Source organism: Pelobates fuscus, chromosome 5 (genome assembly GCF_036172605.1).
Source record: "Pelobates fuscus isolate aPelFus1 chromosome 5, aPelFus1.pri, whole genome shotgun sequence".
Classification (NCBI taxonomy): Eukaryota; Metazoa; Chordata; class Amphibia; order Anura; family Pelobatidae; genus Pelobates; species Pelobates fuscus.
The window spans coordinates 154,006,556-154,024,430 of NC_086321.1; the positions used below are offsets into that span (position 1 = coordinate 154,006,556).

General features: G+C 40.3%; 1 protein-coding gene across 1 annotated transcript in view; it reads right to left on the reverse strand.

Annotated features, from left to right (window-relative positions):
* Positions 1 to 421: 421 nt before the first annotated feature.
* The window catches only part of SLC5A1 (solute carrier family 5 member 1), a 51,103-nt gene continuing 33,649 nt past the window's right edge, over positions 422 to 17,875 (reverse strand). Inside the window, exons 7-15 of the mRNA XM_063454533.1 lie at positions 15,864 to 15,944; positions 14,803 to 15,023; positions 14,579 to 14,714; positions 14,388 to 14,495; positions 13,271 to 13,421; positions 12,834 to 13,002; positions 11,238 to 11,453; positions 6,718 to 6,820; positions 422 to 1,173 (exon numbers count right to left, since the gene is read on the reverse strand). Of these exons, the coding sequence (XP_063310603.1) occupies positions 962 to 1,173; positions 6,718 to 6,820; positions 11,238 to 11,453; positions 12,834 to 13,002; positions 13,271 to 13,421; positions 14,388 to 14,495; positions 14,579 to 14,714; positions 14,803 to 15,023; positions 15,864 to 15,944 (1,397 nt within the window). The 3' untranslated portion in view covers positions 422 to 961. The remainder of the gene's footprint in view (positions 1,174 to 6,717; positions 6,821 to 11,237; positions 11,454 to 12,833; positions 13,003 to 13,270; positions 13,422 to 14,387; positions 14,496 to 14,578; positions 14,715 to 14,802; positions 15,024 to 15,863; positions 15,945 to 17,875) is intronic.

Genomic DNA, 17,875 nt, shown 5'->3' on the forward strand with positions numbered 1-17,875 from the left:
TTTTTGGCCAAAGTAGCGAGCTTGGAGAATTTTTCATAACATTTTAAATTCACTTTGAACTCCCAACATATCAAACACATAATGAATAATATTCTGTTATTGAGATCCGTACAGAAACACATTAAGGAAGGGGTAGGCCAAAACTGTAAATTTCACAGTTGCTAGAACCACCATTCCGATGATGCATTGCCAGCCCTAAGGCTAAATCTTTAAGCCACATATTAAACTGCCAGCCAACCAGAGCCTGAAATGCTTTTATGCCAGTCAACCTGAAACTAGGCAGTGTATGAGGCATTCTGCATAAGGCGAATTAAAAAATGTAATGCATTCATTTTGAGTTTTGAATAATGCGATTCCTTGACATCTGTGATTGTCTTTTCATACTATTTAAATGTACCCGTTATGAAGTCAAAGCACATAGCACAGTAAGAAAATATATATATATTTTAAAATAGCAGTATTTTATTATCCACCATAACAACTAGAGAAAAAACCTGTCCATTATACAAAGCTAATGCAGTATTTTTTTCCTATTCACATGATGAATGTACAGAGCTAATGCCAGGAAACCCAGTCCTCGTTAGCAGTGTTGCCATGCAATGAATCACTCCTCAGTCCATAGTACACGTGGATTTGTGTCTGTGTGCACTAGTGGCCTCATCAGTCTATTGATGACACAGTGCAGTCAAGAGGGAAATTAATTGCCAAAAGGACAGGAAAGGCAAATAATATTTCCCACAGAACTGATTTATAGCATTTGCAAAACAATGATTTTTTTTGATAAATCACTTTCAAGTCTGAAATCAGCAAATGTGTGTTTTGCCTAATAACCTAGTTGCTCCCAAATGGCACATGAGAGACATGTTGTATATCTGCCAATCTCGAATTAATCCCTGATCTGATATGAATGTTGGAACCATAGCAATGTGTACTTGAATTTTCAATGGGGCTTACGTCACAGTTAAGCAAAGTAACCATGACAGAATACAGCCACAGCCAGCAAAATTATAGCGTTGACATTGACTATGTTCTTCCACAATGGTTTCTCACTGGTGTCTGTCAGCTTCTTCTCCAAGGCTGCCTTCTCCTCCTCAGTTAATTTTTGAGGCTTTTTATCTTCAAAACCACAGAACCAGTTGTAGGATTTCTTCCAGCAACTGAGCTTCTTCGTCTCTGTGTTAGAATAAGAAAGAATTTGGTCATAGTGAAACACATGTAGATAAACACCTGACCACTTCTACTCATATAAAATACATACTTTGAAGAACATGGCTGGACTATCTGACAAGATGTGCTGATAGCTATTATCATCTATGTACTATCCCAGTGCTCAGCTGCTTGGTATACAAAGTTAGGGTTCAGCAAGTGGTGGGCTGGACACATACGAGTTCTCTCTCTCCATTCCCTTCCCCATCTTTATCTATTCTCTTGGTTTTCCTTTCATCTTTCTGTCCCCTCACCCCACCCATCCATTTGCATAGACTTGGAATTCTAGACCGAGACACAACTAAATGCTTCACACTGAGCTCTGGAATCATGCATGAATCTAGATGATGTCAGTAAATATTACACTCTAAAATGTTGATACATAATGTCCAGACTTCCCTGGGACTTATTTTGCGGTGGTCAATGTCAATTCTGTGCATTACTGGCATAGCATGCTGGCGACAGTATTTTTTTAAATTTTGTTTTTATTGTTCCTTATTGTTCCTTACTTTTGTTGTCATTATTGAGAACAAGAAGGCACAAAGCAGTCACCATTAATACATTAAACTGCAGTTGTCTTCACTTAGTTCGATCTCTCGGTGGTCCTCCCTCACACATACTACTTGCTAGGAAAATAAGTCAGGTCTGCACCATTTATACCCAGTGTGCTGCCTGTCGGTAATTCTGCAGCATTTACTAATCCATTCTGAATGAAGAAACAAGTGCAGCATTGGCATAGACAATAGCAGTTCCACACCGAAGCAAGAGTCTATTCTTCCATGGTCACAACATTGTTCTCAACATTGATGAACAATAACAGTCAATTAAGTAAAAGCATATTTGGCATTGATGCTAAATCTCAATGAATCTGGTGAAATGCTGTAATATTATTATTGCCATAATTATTAGTCATGTGCCTGGGGGGAAATCGGCTTGGTTTTGGTAATAACATTAATTCGGTAATTATCAATTAAGAACAATCGGTAGTTTGGTCGAAAATATTTGAAAACGTTTGATGTTTGGATGTTATTCCCTGTAGTGCACTGTTTAGTAGGTAGTTCCCTAATTTGGCACACTTATTTGGGACCTACAGTGCACACAACTGTGTGCATGTATGGGCGAGTAACAGTATGAACACTTGGTTAAATGACAATGTATGTGACAGTGTGCACTCAGGGCTTAATGACTGCATATGTGACAGCGCACATGCGTAAATGACAGTGTATATCACTGTGTGTATCTATCAGTAAGAAACAGTGTAACATTGTATATAACTGTGTGAATAAGCAAATAAGACTGTGCATGCATGGTTTAACCCCTTCCCGACCGTGGACGTATCAGGTACGTCTGGCAGAAAACGGTCCATAATGACCTTGGACGTACCTGGTACGTCTGCAGCTATTTTGAGCTCTGGAAGCTCTGATAGTATTGCAGTGATGCTCTTCATGTGCTGAGTGCCTTGAGGGGTCCTGGCACTCAGTGCATATATAATAATATATATAAAAAAATAAATATAAAATAAATTATCAATATTAACCCCCCCTCCCCTTTTCTAAATCATGGGGCTTCTGGGGGTGTCCCTAGCATGCCGCATCATAAGGGGCAGGCTGGGGTCATCCAATCACAGCTTGCCCCATTAGCAATTTCATCCCAAGTGTGTTCCCCATTTCTCTGATTAGTGTGGATCTGCCTCCCTCTCTTCACTTGTGTTTTAGTGAGAGAGGGAGAGATATCTGTGGTTTAGCTAGAGAGATTTAGGTAGGGATTAACCCCTGTCTTGCCAGTGATCACTATAATCACTGGCTCTTGCACAGCAGCACTTTTCTGCTGTTTGTGCCTTTTTTTTTTAGGGGTTCATTTTTTTGTGATCTTTTTTCTTTTTTGAGACCCAAAAGCTCTTTTCAGAATGATTAACCCCTGTCCTGCCAGTGGTCACTATGCAGATCACAGGCTCTTGCACAGCAGCACTTATTTAGCTGTCTGTTCATTTTTTTAGGGGTTAATTGTTTGTTTTTGGGTTTTTTTTGTGACAGGTCACTAAGTAAAGTGATTGTGATCATGTCACATGGGTCACGGAAGTCAACCAGCGCTGAGCAGTCATATGCCACCCTTGCGCTAGAGTCTGACGCGTCTATGTCAGACTCTGACCCTGATTTTGACCCTGCCATGTGCTCAGATACATCATCACTAGATACAGTGTCTACTGCTAGTGATGTATCTAGTGATGTTGTATCTGTGCCTGCTAGTCCCCCTGCCAGAAGGAGACGTGCTGCTCCAGCTGGCAGAACTGCTGAGGAGTGGATAGTGCCTCATCGCCAGAGGCCAGACATCCCATCCTTTACTGCAAATCCTGGCATTAATTTGGATGTCACAAGATTTAGCCCTCAGCAGTTTATGGAGTTGTTTCTGGGTGATGATGTATTGGGGAACATTGTCGCCCAAACTAATTTATATGTCCATCAATTCCGAGCTACAAATCCTGTCTCTTTTTTGGCAAAGCAGCAATGGGCCCCCATCGATGTGCCAGAATTTAAAAGATTCTGGGCATTGACTATGCTGATGGGCATCATAAAGAAGCCCTTCATCCGCTCCTACTGGAGCAGTAGCCCCATCTGCTCTACCCCCATTTACTCCCAATGTATGTCGAGGAAGAGGTATAAAATGATTCTGCATTTCATGCACTTCAGCGACAACAGCCTGTGTCCCCCTAGGGAGCATCCCCAGTTTGACAGGCTGTATAAAATCCGCCCCCTGATTACCCACTTTGCTGCCAGGTTTGCAGAGGCTTATACACCTGGAAGGAATATATGCATGGATGAATCCCTGATGAAGTATAAGGGAAGGCTGGAATTCAAGCAGTATGTTCCTTCCAAGCGCTCTAGGTATGGTGTAAAGATGTATAAGCTATGTGATAGCGAGACTGAATTTATTTTTTAACATTTGCCGTTCAGTTTTTTTTTTTGGTGTCTTTTTTTGGGGGGGGGGTTTGTTACATTGACCCCATGCATGGGGGCCATGGGTGTCCTTAGGAGGCCTTGCAGAAAACAACCTGGGGTGTTTTCTTGCAATAACCAACAACGGGCTCTCCTAAATCACAGTCAAAAAGCGGTGTGCGTGTGTAAAATTGAGGATTGAACAGTTACCTCCACACACGTTCTTCAACTTTTTTTATTTTTTGTCTGGCTAAAAAAAGTTGCATGAAAGCACTCCACATGCAATACCTCGGGGTGTCTACGTTTCAAGTAGGTACCCATTTGTGGCGATATATAAAACTGGGGTATGTGATAAGCCCCAAGCTAAAGATAGGCCTATCAGAAGAAATACTCTCAATTTCAACTCAAATTGCAAGTCATACAATTGTAACCGTACCTTCCCAAAATCCTGGCAAACCTATGCATGGGGGGCATGGGTGTCCTAAGGAGGCCTTGTAGAAAACAACCCGGGGTGTTTTCTTGCAATAACCAACAACGGGCTCTCCTAAATCACAGTCAAAAAGTGGTGTGCGTGTGTAAAATTGAGGATTGAACTGTTACCTCCACACACGTTCTTCAACTTTTTTAATTTTTTGTCTGGCTAAAAAAAAGTAGCATCAAAGCACTCCACATGCAATACCTCGGGGTGTCTACGTTTCAAGTAGGTACCCTTTTGTGGCGATATATAAAACTGGGGTATGTGATAAGCCCCAAGCTAAATATAGGCCTATCAGAAGAAATACTCTCAATTTCAACTCAAATTGCAAGTCATACAATTGTAACCGTACCTTCCCAAAATCCTGGCAAAGCCTGGGGGCATGGGTGTCCTAAGGAGGCCTTGCAGAAAACAACCCGGGGTGTTTTCTTGCAATAACCAACAACGGGCTCTTCTAAATCACAGTCAAAAAGTGGTGTGCGTGTGTAAAAATGAGTATTGCACAGTTACCTCCACACACGTTCTTCAACTACTGTGGGGTGTCAACTTTTCAAATATATGCACGCTCATGGCAAGAAAATACATTGGGATATCTGATAAGGCCCCCAAAAGGAAGATAGCCAAACAAGATATGTAAAATTTGAAAAATGCATATCAGACATTTTGCTTTGCACCCCCCCAGTGAACCCAACAAACGTATGCATGGGTGGTATCGCTGTACTCGGGATATGATGCCGAGTACATATTGGGGTGTCCTTTGGCAGTAACACCTAACAGGAGCTTAGAATCTATGCCCAAAGTAGAATGTGTGAGTGAAAAATAACACCACAAAAACGTTTGACAGAGTCTGGTGGTAGAATTAGTGCATGTAAAGTGTTGAAATGCCACCATGTGAAATGCCCTAGGGTGTGTACTTTTCAAAAACATACGGTTTGACGGAGGTGAATTACATTGGCCGGCTTCAGACATGTTCCAACTGGGTGCATGATGGCCAGCTGTGTTTTTTTTTCATCATATTTTACTTTTTTTATTCCAGTAAATTATATGATATGATGAAAATAATGGTATCTTTAGAATGAACATTTAATAGCGAGAAAAATTGTATATAATATGTATGGGTACAGTAAATGTGTAAGAGGCAAATTACATCTAAACAACCACTGCAGAAATGTAAAAAGAGCCCTGGTCCTTAACAGTAATAAAATTGAAAAATGGCCTGGTCACTAAGGGGTTAATAGCAGTGTTAGGTGACAGTATGCATGCATGGGTAAATGTACGTGTTTATGACGGTGTGTATCTATGGGTAAATAGTTAAAGGACAATGTGACAATATATGTATGGGTAAATTATTGTGTAAATGACAGTGTGTGTGACAGTGTGAACTACTAAACAGTGCTCTATTTCTGTATCCTTAATAGGGCAGTCCCACATAAGGGTACAAATTTAAAGAGATATCTACTAAACAGTTCCCTCATTTAATATCATTAAATAAGGCAATGCTACATAAGGCTACCAACTTAGGGAAGATCTGCTAAACTGTGCCTTAGTTTGGTATCCTTAAATACAGCAATCCCATATAAGGGTACCAAGTTAGGGATCTGTATACTAAACAACGCTCTAATTTGTTATCCTTAAATAGGGCAATCCCACATAAGGGTACAAAATAAGAGAGCTACCTACTAAACAGTACCCTAATTTGGTATCTTTAAACAAGGCTATCCAGCTTAAGGTTACCAAATTAGGCAGCTATCTACTAAACAGCCAAAATAAGAAAAGCCCTTTTTCTTAAATTTGCTCTTTTCATTGCTTCATAGATAAGTCCCTAATTTGGTATCCTTAATTATGGCAAAGATAAGGATAGGATAACAAATTAGGGAGCTATCTACTAAAAAGCCAATTTCTTAATGTTGCTGTTTCAATTACATAATAGAAAAGTCCCTAATGTGCTATCCTTATGAAAATGAATACATACAAAACATTAATTCTAAAATCTTTCGTATCAATTTCCAATATTTTTTATGTTAAATCCAAAAACTTTCATAGCTGATATCCAAGAGTGGTCCTTTGTTCAAAACACACTTCTATTTTTTGACGAGTACTAACCTCCTTTTTCAATCTCCTCTTCTATTTCCTCAACCCAGTCATTGGCATCAAGATCTTCTCTTTCCTCCTTGCTGTTTCTCAGGGACCAGCACAGTCGGTAAAGCTGGAAAATAAAGTCATGAGAAATGTCATGTCACAGTGTTACATGTTGAAGACCTACATACACATCTGATATGTCTATAACTTCTATTACTGTAGCTAAGAATGTAATCCTTAAATGAATCATACCATGTTCACAATAACTCAAGTTCTGCTCAATTATGTCTGTTGTATTTTTTTGTTCAATCCAAAGCCAATATGTTTCATGTTTGGTAAAACGTAATTGTAATATACAGTGAAAAAAAAAAGACATGGCAGCAAAAGGCCAACTTGTGTTGCAAAGTAGACTTAGAAATTGGCACATGAGGTTAATAACATGTAATGTATATCTAGGTGTGCGCATATCTGTTGGTTTCTGTACACATACATGGGTATATATATCTTTGTTCATAAAGCAAAACTTCAAAGCTGCACTCTGATGAAGTGCCAATAAAGTATGAAACGCACAAGCGTCATCTGCAAGGTGGCTTTCCCCTTTTGTTGGGTCCTGGCCTGGAATTCTAATGGCGGAATATAGGTATAATTCGTGTAATTTCAGTTACGGTTTTGGACGTTTTTCTCTCCATGAAAGTTTGGCTTTAAAGTTTTGCAGGAATAGAACCTGCCATTGCCCTCTAGCGTTATCCGACTTCCTGGAATTTTCTTATCATTTATCCTTGGCAACTTATCTTTACCTAATGCATAGGGATGTGCATGGGCAAAGAATTCGGTTCAGTTCGGTTCAGAAATTCGGCACTTCGGAACTTGTGGTGGCAGTCCGGGCACTGGGAGGCGGGAGCCTTATAGATGTGTAAGTTATTGTGGGGGCAGTCCGGGCACTGGAAGCCCTATAGATTTGTAAGTGGCTGTGGTGGCGGTCCTGCCAGTGTTAAGCGGGAGCCCTATAGATGTGTAAGTGTTTGTGGTGGCAGTACGGGCACTGGAAGGCAGGATCCCTATAGATGTGTAAGTGGTTGGGGTGGCAGTCCTGGCAGGGGGCTCCCAGTGCCAGGACTGCCACCACAACCACTTGCACATCTGTAGGGCTTCCAGTGCCCGGACTGCCACCACAATCACTTACACATCTATAGGGCTCCCAGTGCCCGGACTGCCACCACAACTACTTACACATCTATAGTGCTATTCAGAACTTCGGCAATTCGGTACTTTGGACATTCGTAAGCATCCGAATGTCCGAATTTCACGAAATTCGTCCAAATATACATTCGGAACGAACCGAATAGCACATGTCTACTAATACATATCTTTGTGTGCTATTCTGTGGGACCCTTCTCCAAACCTACACAATATAGGCCAGGAAAGAGGGTGCAGTTTCCTTGCTATATCAATATAATGGGGTGCTGTCACTTGTCTGGAACCTAATAAACAAATGACTTGTGTTAAAAAAAAAAAAATTATAATATGCTCTGTTTTCTTTATTCTTTTATTATTCTTTCTTATTCTTTATTGTATTTGTTCTGGTGAGTATAATCGTTCCCTTCAGGCTTTTTGCAGTGAACACTGTCTTTTCAAAATGCAGTATTAACATTACAGCCTAGTGATAACTCCAGCACTACCATTCAGTGTCTCCATCCTCTGCATGCAGACACTGAACTTTCCTCATAGAGATGCTGATTGGCCAGGGCTGTGTTTTACTTGTGCTGGCTCTGCCCCTGATCTGCCTCCCTGTCAGTCTCAGCCAGTCCTATGGGGAATCATTGTGAGCTCTGAGAATCACTACTGATAACGTCAGCCAAGCAGGCAGATCAGGGGCTGAAGCAGCAGCTGCAGACTGGAATGCAAGTACGATTTTACTATATTTAGGGAGGCAAGGGGAGGGGATCAGGTGAGCTAGATGGTGGTTTTAACATACATGTTTGCGTTCCTCACCTTAAACTATTCCTTTAATTCAGACAAGGCAAAGGCAGGGCAAAGATTGCCAATTAGGAGCTGAAATAGAAACGTTGTTTCACTCTTCTCTGTATGCTTTCTCTATGCAAGGAACATCGGTTATAACAATGATAGACAGGGAGCTAAGATGGGGGCGCCCAGTTGTGTGGGTAAAATCTACATTTATTTTTCATAGCTCACAAACATGTATTTGCTAATTATAGGGATAGGTAAGTCAGAATATATCATCATGCTAAAACATGACCTAAACCATGGTTTCAAGATTAAAAGATTATTTCAACCACCATAACCCATTTCTGCTTTTAGAAGTGGTCATGGTGGGAGCATTCTGTAGGTACAGCATTTCTGCTTAAAATTGGACATAGTGGGGGGGGGGGGGGGGGGGGACTGGGCCGGACCGCCGAGCTGAACGGTCGCAAGCTAGGGAAGCTCCTGCAACACATAGCCACAAAACGCTAATCCACCATGCCTTCTAACTTCAAAGCAGACCGACAGCAATGGTGCCCAAAGCAAGGGGAATACTGGATCCAGGGAGAGGCTGGCTCACCGAGCTTCAGTCCCCTGGAGGAGAATTTTTTGTTACCCCAACAGAGACGGCCGCAGCCCCACTATCCTGCAACACAGCACCCAACCAGAGGCATGAACCCGAGCGGACCCAGCCCTGTTCCCCCCCCTTTGGACCAGTGGGGGTGATCCTGGTCCTCACCCTGTGGCCCTGACCGAGCTGCCGCAGACTGACAGCTGCACCCAAGATGGCGGGCACCATGTGCGCGGGAGGCAATGGGAAGACCAGCTCTCTCCCCGCGCTCACAATTACCATCGCAGCTCCTGCCTTCTGACCCTGCCATACAGGGAGGCGGGACAACTCTCGCCTACCCCCGCAGCCATCCAAACCAGCGGCGACAGCAGCTGCACCGAGGGGGTGGCGCTACTACACCGAACACCAACATTCCCGCCTGGAAGGACTGAGCCTACCGCCAAGCGAGAAACCCCAGCACACCACCCGACCTCTTACTCCCAACCAGCTTGCACTGAGGCGACACAGAAACCAGCATACCCGAGCAGCCGTCACCAAACCCTCTACAATGGCGGTCACCAGCTCCCGGATGAACAAGAGAGGCAAGCGCAACAAGCTACAGCGGAAACCCAAGAGATCCCAGCAAGCAACACAATGCACAGCATAGAGGGACTGTGCCCTGATGCCTGCTCTGATAGACACTCACTCCCAGCTACTCAGAAACAGCAGAGCAGGTATCGGGTAGTGGCGGGACTCCCCCTGTCTGTGAGGTCTCGGGACCACCATGATGGCAGCCCTATCCACTGGGCCGATTAACCAGGGTGAAATTCCACTAAAGTGACCTAGACATAGCCTGAATATAGCGTTATAATTTCAAAGCACTAGCCTGTTAATATAGCTAGCGATGTGTTCCTGCTTCACTATGTTTTTCCCTGTCTTTGCCTTAACTTTGCAGGCTTATAATACATTCGCAACTCAAGCTATGTAAGCATGGTCCTTTAACCCCTTAAGGACCAAACTTCTGGAATAAAAGGGAATCATGACGTGTCAGACACGTCATGTGTCCTTAAGGGGTTAAGCATAGTGTGGCAAATAGTAAGCTCGGTAAAAACTATAAAGCTGCAATGTATAATTGGATATAGGCACTTACCTGCCATTAGCATGGAATTAGCAAGCATACAGCACTACATGTCTCAATCCTGCAGCACATAGTCTATATGCATGTACCTGAAAATGTTGTAAACTCATCCTTAATTCTACACTTAGCTTATATGCACATATTAGCTCTTGACACAGCATAATAATATCATAACTGGATAGTAAAGCGCTGTTGCATTGTGTTATGAGAATACCTAAGCACCCTAAGCGACGAAAACATATATTGTTTAGCACCCATCCTATCCCTATATAAAAAAAATGTGCTAGATCTACCATGTACCTCTATGTTCAACTGTTAATTATCAGCTGGAGGATTGCCTTTGGGGTACCTCACATGCATCTGTTCAAAGCTTATGCACTACAAAAATAAAGAATAAAAAAAAAAATTGTACATAGTGAGAAATATGCACTTTTATGTCTGAGATTAGTTAAACCCCTGGCACAAGTGACCTAGGCAGTCGGGACTCTGTTGCAGGTTGCCTAATATATATTCCTATGCAAAGAGTACATATGTCGTCAGCGAGCAAAGTAGAGTAGATGGAAAGTTACAACTAGATTATGGGTGACTACACTTGTGATGATTTCCAATGCATTTTATAGGCTGGCTTAAGATTCAAGTTTCACAGTGATCAAAAATAATATATACAAAGAAGTCTACAAGTCCAATCTAGGATTGAAGGATTTTTTAAAAATCTCATTTCATTTCATTATGGATCTATTTTGGTTTATAAGTTGTGCGGAGTCATTTCCCAGGAATGATGATGATAATGAGAGCACAAGGACTTCTGCTAAGGTATGTTAGTAAATGGATATTAAGCATTTTGATAATAAAGTCCAGTTAAATTTTAATACATACATTTTTATCTGGGATGGGTTTGGTAATTAATGATACGCCCACGACGACGATACTGGTGCAACCAAACAGTATGATAGCAAAATAGAGATAGTGCACTCCACAGATGATTTTTGGGCAGTTGCTAGGTTGGGCACAGCTTCCAGATCCATAGGAAAATATTGCAATCATTCTTGCTAGTCCAATAAGTAGTCCAATGATTAATCCCCAGAAAGCTCCCTATGGCAGAAATAAAAGAGTTAGGATCAGAAATTACTCCCCAAACCTTGTGTTTTCAGGATAAATTAATAAATCATTTTTCTTGTTTTGGTCTAGGGAGATGACAATATTTTTGGGACACTGTAGGCACTGTAACTGCTTCATCTCATTGAATTAATCATAATGTCTAGGGTCCCTACGGAACCTGTCAATACCTATATTAGACATGCACATAGAGTGAATTGCATTGTGGGTGGTGGAGCAAAGCAGTGTGTGTGTATGTTCTTGGCACAATGTGTAAATAACAACGTTAACTTCTAATCATTATATACCAGTTAATTTACAATGTAGTAACACATCATAAATAGACCAAGTTAAGTTAACTGAAAAAAAGTGCACATTTTAGGCCAAAACAACTTCCATTATGATGGTGTTGGAGAATGTTTTCAAATCAACTGTTTTAGCCTACATTCTACCATTTAACTTTTAATTCATAACAAAAGGTGCAGTTTTACACCATTCTTTGTATTGCATAAAGGGAATCAACACAGTAAAGGAGGAGACTATATTTAAAAGAAGAAAACTACCACAACAAGAGGACATTGTCTTAAATTAGAGGGGCAAAGGTTTAATAATATTATCAGGAAGTATTACTTTACTGAGAGGGTAGTGGATACATGGAATAGCCTTCCAGCTGAAGTGGTAGAGGTTAACACAGTAAAGGAGTTTAAGCATGCGTGGGATAGGCATAAGGCTATCCTAACTATAAGATAAGGCCAGGGACTAATGAAAGTATTTAGAAAATTGGGCAGACTAGATGGGCCGAATGGTTCTTATCTGCTGTCACATTCTATGTTTCTATGTCTATGTTTCTATGCTAGATCCAGCCATAATGCGTTCATTTCCCTGAACAGTAACAGTATGTTAAGGTGCACTAAAACATATAAATTGGTGTTATTGCACCTTAAAGTTCACTGCTTTTGCTCCTCATCCTGAGTTGTGTTTCAAAGCTGTTATATACCGCAAACACATACTCCAAGGAATTCATGTATAAAGTGGAATTATGAGGCCAAAATGTGGTTCTTTGTTGAGCTCATTTGCATACGTATAAGCAGAATCCCTTGCAGTAGTGAGAGCACTGTTAAAGTGAGATTTCTGTGGGAAAAGCAAGTCTTATGGCTTGACTGGTGTGTGTATTTGTGTTTAGCAATGTATAACTATCCACTTACTTCAGGTGGAAGGGGTTTCATGCACACTTATTTCCCCACCACAACCCGTTCGGTATGTATGTGTATTGCATTTACAGTCATCACAAACATAATGTTACTTTGTTAGGAACATCAGTCAGTTGAGCTAAATGGCTTTTGATCATGTTTTTACACTCTTGATTTGGAAACTCACCTGCTCGTTCACTCTCTTAATAAATACTGCAAGGAAGAAGACTGAGGCAATGGGTGGCCCCAAGTAGCTGGTAACAGATTGTATATAATCAAATAACTGTCCACTCTCTGAAGACTGCAGAATGGGGATCCATGCAATACTCACACCAATCAAGAAAAGGATAAAAATTCTGCAATGAAAATACAAACAACATGAGCACTGTGAGGCCAGCAAGCAATAAAGCAAACACCCACTAAGGAATTACGCTGTTATGAGAACCGCCCGTATGTAGAAGAGAATTGCTTCCAAGCAACTAAAATAAAGTGCAGTAATTGTACATCATGAACATCTGTCAGTCATAAAGCATTTCACATAGTCTGCTATGCTCTGCTCAGATTCTTCAAAACACGAAGATTGTACGTGTACAGGTGATGGGTAAGTAATTCAGCATTTCTCACCTGCCCGCTATCATCAACTCTTTTTCAGTTGCCTTCTTCCTGATCTTGGTGTAAATGTCCATGGTAAACAAGGTGCTAGCACTATTAAATATGGAAGTCAAGGAACTCATGAGAGAAGCCAACATCACAGAGAGCATCAGACCTCGTAGACCTGAAGAGTAACACAGTATAAAAAGTTACAAATGTTTTTTACAGGAACAATCTGAAATTAAAATAAATTAAAAAAAATAGATAAAATCAATCCAGTTTTGAAAGTAACAGATCAGAACATCTGCATAAACCACATATCTCAGGATGTTTAACCCTCATCCAAGTAACATTGGAAAATAATCTGAGAAACCTAATTAAAATTTAAAAAAATATATTAAAGGGTCAGTTGAAGCAACATCCCAGCTTTGCCTTACTGAAAAGTTAATGATATATGGTTAATGGGGGCACCTTGAATGGCTTAGAACTGCAGTGCTTTGTAAAAATACACGACAGCTCTACGCCAGCCCACAAACCTGTCAGTCATACACTCTCAGTGCCCGAGATTGCAATTCTGATCATTTCAGCCAAAGGGGATCGGGGGTGGAGCCAGCACAGGCAGACCTGCGTGGCGCTGTAAAGAAGGGGAGTTTTTTACTATATTTAAGGGGGGTAAGAGGGATCCAGGGACCCTATACGTTTCTTTTAACACTATAGGGTCAGGAATACATGTTTGTATTCCTGACCCTATAGTGTTCCTTTAAATATTTTACATTTGAAGGTTAAAATAGAGTTCAGTCCAGGCACAGTCAGAGCACACATAATATTGGAAAAGTAGAAACAGAAACAAGTATTTTTTCCTTCTGTTCTTTCTATGCTGACTGGAAGTAGCAAAGGGCAAGAGTTTATAACAATGATTGACAGGGATCCAAGATAAGGCACTCCGTTCCAGGATATAGGTAAATACTGCAATTTTGGTTTGTAAAGTTTATTTTATGTTTCAATCCTCACAAACACATATTTGATAAATATAGGTGGTAAATAAATGTAAGATTAAAAAATCCTGCGAAGTGGCAGTTTACCTTTAAGAATCCAATTAGTAATAAAGGGAATATATTGGGCATATATTTGGTAGCAGAACATGTCTTACCATCTGGCATCAGGTCTATCACAATTTTGGGATATGCAATGTTAGTACATCCAACTTCTGCGTCACATATTCTTTTACATTCAGCTGGCACGACACAAAGTACCTCATCTGGCAAGAGAATACAGAAGATCATCTTATATACCATTCACAATTTGTGTTTTTAGAAGATACCCTTACTGGATTTGTCTTACCTGTGTACAAGATACGGCTAATCATTCCTGGGAACACCATCAGAAACATAGGCAGAAGTTTAAGATATCCACATAGGATACATCCAGCCTTAACATGGGACATATTTTTGGCAGAGAGACACCGTTGAACAATCACCTATCATGGAAAACCATAACCATATAAGACTCACGTGTCCTGTATGCATCCAGTATGTTCTCAGAATATTCAGCCAAAATTGACTTACCTGATCTGTGCACCAATACCACAAAGCCAGGATAGTCATGCCAAAAATAAACCCAGGCCATGGTACATCCCCAGTTATCGGATCCCTAAAGAGGTGAAATGAGTCAGATCTGGGAGTGTAGCATTCCTTGGGAATCACAACATCACCATAGGAGACATTAGAAGGAATTGCGTTCATATATTTCTCCACAAAGGACTCATATCCTCCAACCTTGTTGAATGCTGCGAGAAAGACAAGATGCTGGTTACAGTAATTCTAGTAAAAGACAAAGATGTGTATGATAGCTACTAAATAATGGGTTTATAACTCCAAAGACAAAACTTTGTGTCATTATTAAAAGTGAAAGATCAGTGTGAGGTCAGGATGAGGAAAGAAGCACTAAGGTGAGTTACAGAAATGTATTGCTACCACCAACTTGTACACATTTGTTTGTAAAAATCTAATCATTTTGACCACTGCTTATTTACTTTCTTTGTTGGATAAACATCTGGATGGATAGCTATTTGGTGAGATAATTGGATGTATTATGGATAGGAAGACCATTTGACTAGTAAAGATAATGTAAATGTGTCTTAAAACCACTCACAAGCTTCACTGAACCAATAGCGAGCCCCAGGCCTACACAAGCCAAGAACAAGCTAGCATGACTCTAGGAGTTAAGGTTCTTAAGCCAAAATAGAGGAGAGCTTGCAAAGGCTGAAGTCAGACGAACTGCAGAATGTGCATATTATATTTGATATACCCCCAATGACTACATGTAGCAAAACAATGTATGCATGTATTCATTGGGGTATATCTACTAAATAGGGATTTACTTTTTTTTTTTGTTCTCTGTGTGTTGTCCTTTAAGGGATAAGGTGTAAGCTTTAATATAAGCTATGAATATCACTATGTGCAAAGTAAGTAAAATAACACACACATCTTTAAATACTTTTCATTTTCTATTCAATTGTATTGTTTTCTTTCACTTCAATAAAAAAAAATGATAATAAAACGAACAAATCAGACATACATTAACATATTTGGGCGCTAAACAAACAAGCAATTTCTGTTGAACTCACCAAATCCCATTAGTATAAATGATCCAACAAGCATGATGATTGTTTGCAGGGTATCTGTATAAATCACTGCTGCCAACCCCCCTAAACAGAGAGAGTACACAAGCTGTTAAAGGAGATAGAATAAGAGAGGCAGAATGTATTAATGACATCCAACTGCCCTTTCTCCATGTTTCCCAGTCTGCACTGACATTCTAACACATGCCGATCATCATTTACTACATCTCCCGGCTCACGTAATCTCCATTCTGACAACACTATGTTATTAAGGTTGGGGAAACTCAGAACAGAGTCACAGATTTAAACTGATTTCCATGGTGATTGTCTCGTTTTTAGAATGTTGTGCAGAATATGGCACTTTGATAAATCGCGAACTGTGGATTGGTCTGAGCAGATAGTACATTGCAAAAAGTTTCAACATCACAGGGGAACACATCAGTTTATAGCTCCCGCTTCCAAGGATGGGGTAGTGTGCAGATTTTAATGCCTCTCATATTACCCACCTCTATAATGACACACCAAACAACAACCAACAAATAAGTCAAGTTACCAATAATAAACTAGTTAAAAAAAAAAAGCAGATACTTGTATGTGACACAGTTTCTATGATTTTCTGTTAGGATTACCATTCTCATATTTTAGCACACATTTTCTTGCATACTTCTTTTCCCGCTGAGTTTACCACCTTATCATAGTAATGGAAGACACAATTGGTAGATGTGTATATATATATATATATATATATATATGTATTAAGATGTAAAAGGATAGTACTGGTATACCTAATGTAATACCCAGGGGAGAGGGAGTATGACTAACGATAGGTCACTCAAAAACTGGAAAAATAGGGATTCACTAAAACCTATATGAAAAATAAAACACTCTGCTATAGTTTTGCAGAAACCAGGAGCTAACCTATAATGCTGGCTGAGTGTAGTGAACGGTGAGGGATTGCAGAAAAAAAGGTGGACTGTGCCTTTAAGGTGTAAAAAATATGTACTGTGCCTTTAAATCTCACATAATGTGTGTGGTAAGTCTGCTGGTTAGAGAGAGAAAATGAGACAAAACAAAAATGGATAATCTAATAGATCACAAAAAGAAAAAAGGATGAGAAAAAAATATGAGGAAGAGGGATGAAGAGAAGAAAAAAGTGAAATGGAATGGAATACGGAAAATGAAAAAAGGAGAAAAGTAGAGTCTGGAAAAGAAATATAAATAAAAATAAGTAAAAGATGATAATAGTAAAGTGGATGGGTAGTGCAAAACGCAGCCGATGATATGTGCAGTGCAGATAACTCTATCCCTAATGGGGTATAGGGTAGATGGTATCTGCTCCAAATATTATACTTTGTATGTGTCAAAGATCTGGTTCAAATAATAATAGCAATACAGTATATGGAACTGGATGCTAAGGTGATAGTCTATTCAAAAAAGGGTCACTCGATATAGAAAGCAATGGTACAAACTGGATGTAAATAACAAAGCCAGTTTATTGGTAAAATTATAAAAATATAAAAATATATAATACAGGAACTGTTCATACAGAGGTTACCAGTCTAATGAGTGTCAGAAAAGTGCAGGAACCCTTGGATTTGGCTGGGATTGATGTGGATTGACTCGGGCCGATGAGCTTCAGAAATCCTGCTGTCGGTAAGGACGGCGGGCTTTTCGGTGTGCGTCCCGATAAGGATCTCTCTCCAGGGGACGTGCTCTGTAAACGGCTCCACTCGGCAAATACACAAAAGGTCCTGTGCGAGTACTGTTCTCTGCTGGTAGGCGCTCTGCAAGTTGGAACTCGGTCCTGATGAATTGCTGTGCTTGTCTAACGCGTTTCGTAGGAGGTTGCCCTACTTCTTCAGAGACGGGATATCGACCATTGCTATCTAGTTGTTTAAATATACATTTTGTAATTGCTAATAAAAAACATAATCATGTACTGTTTTTTCATTATTGCGAGGATTTGTAAGATTCATCGCTCTATATGCAATACATAAACCTCACATAAATTTCATGTA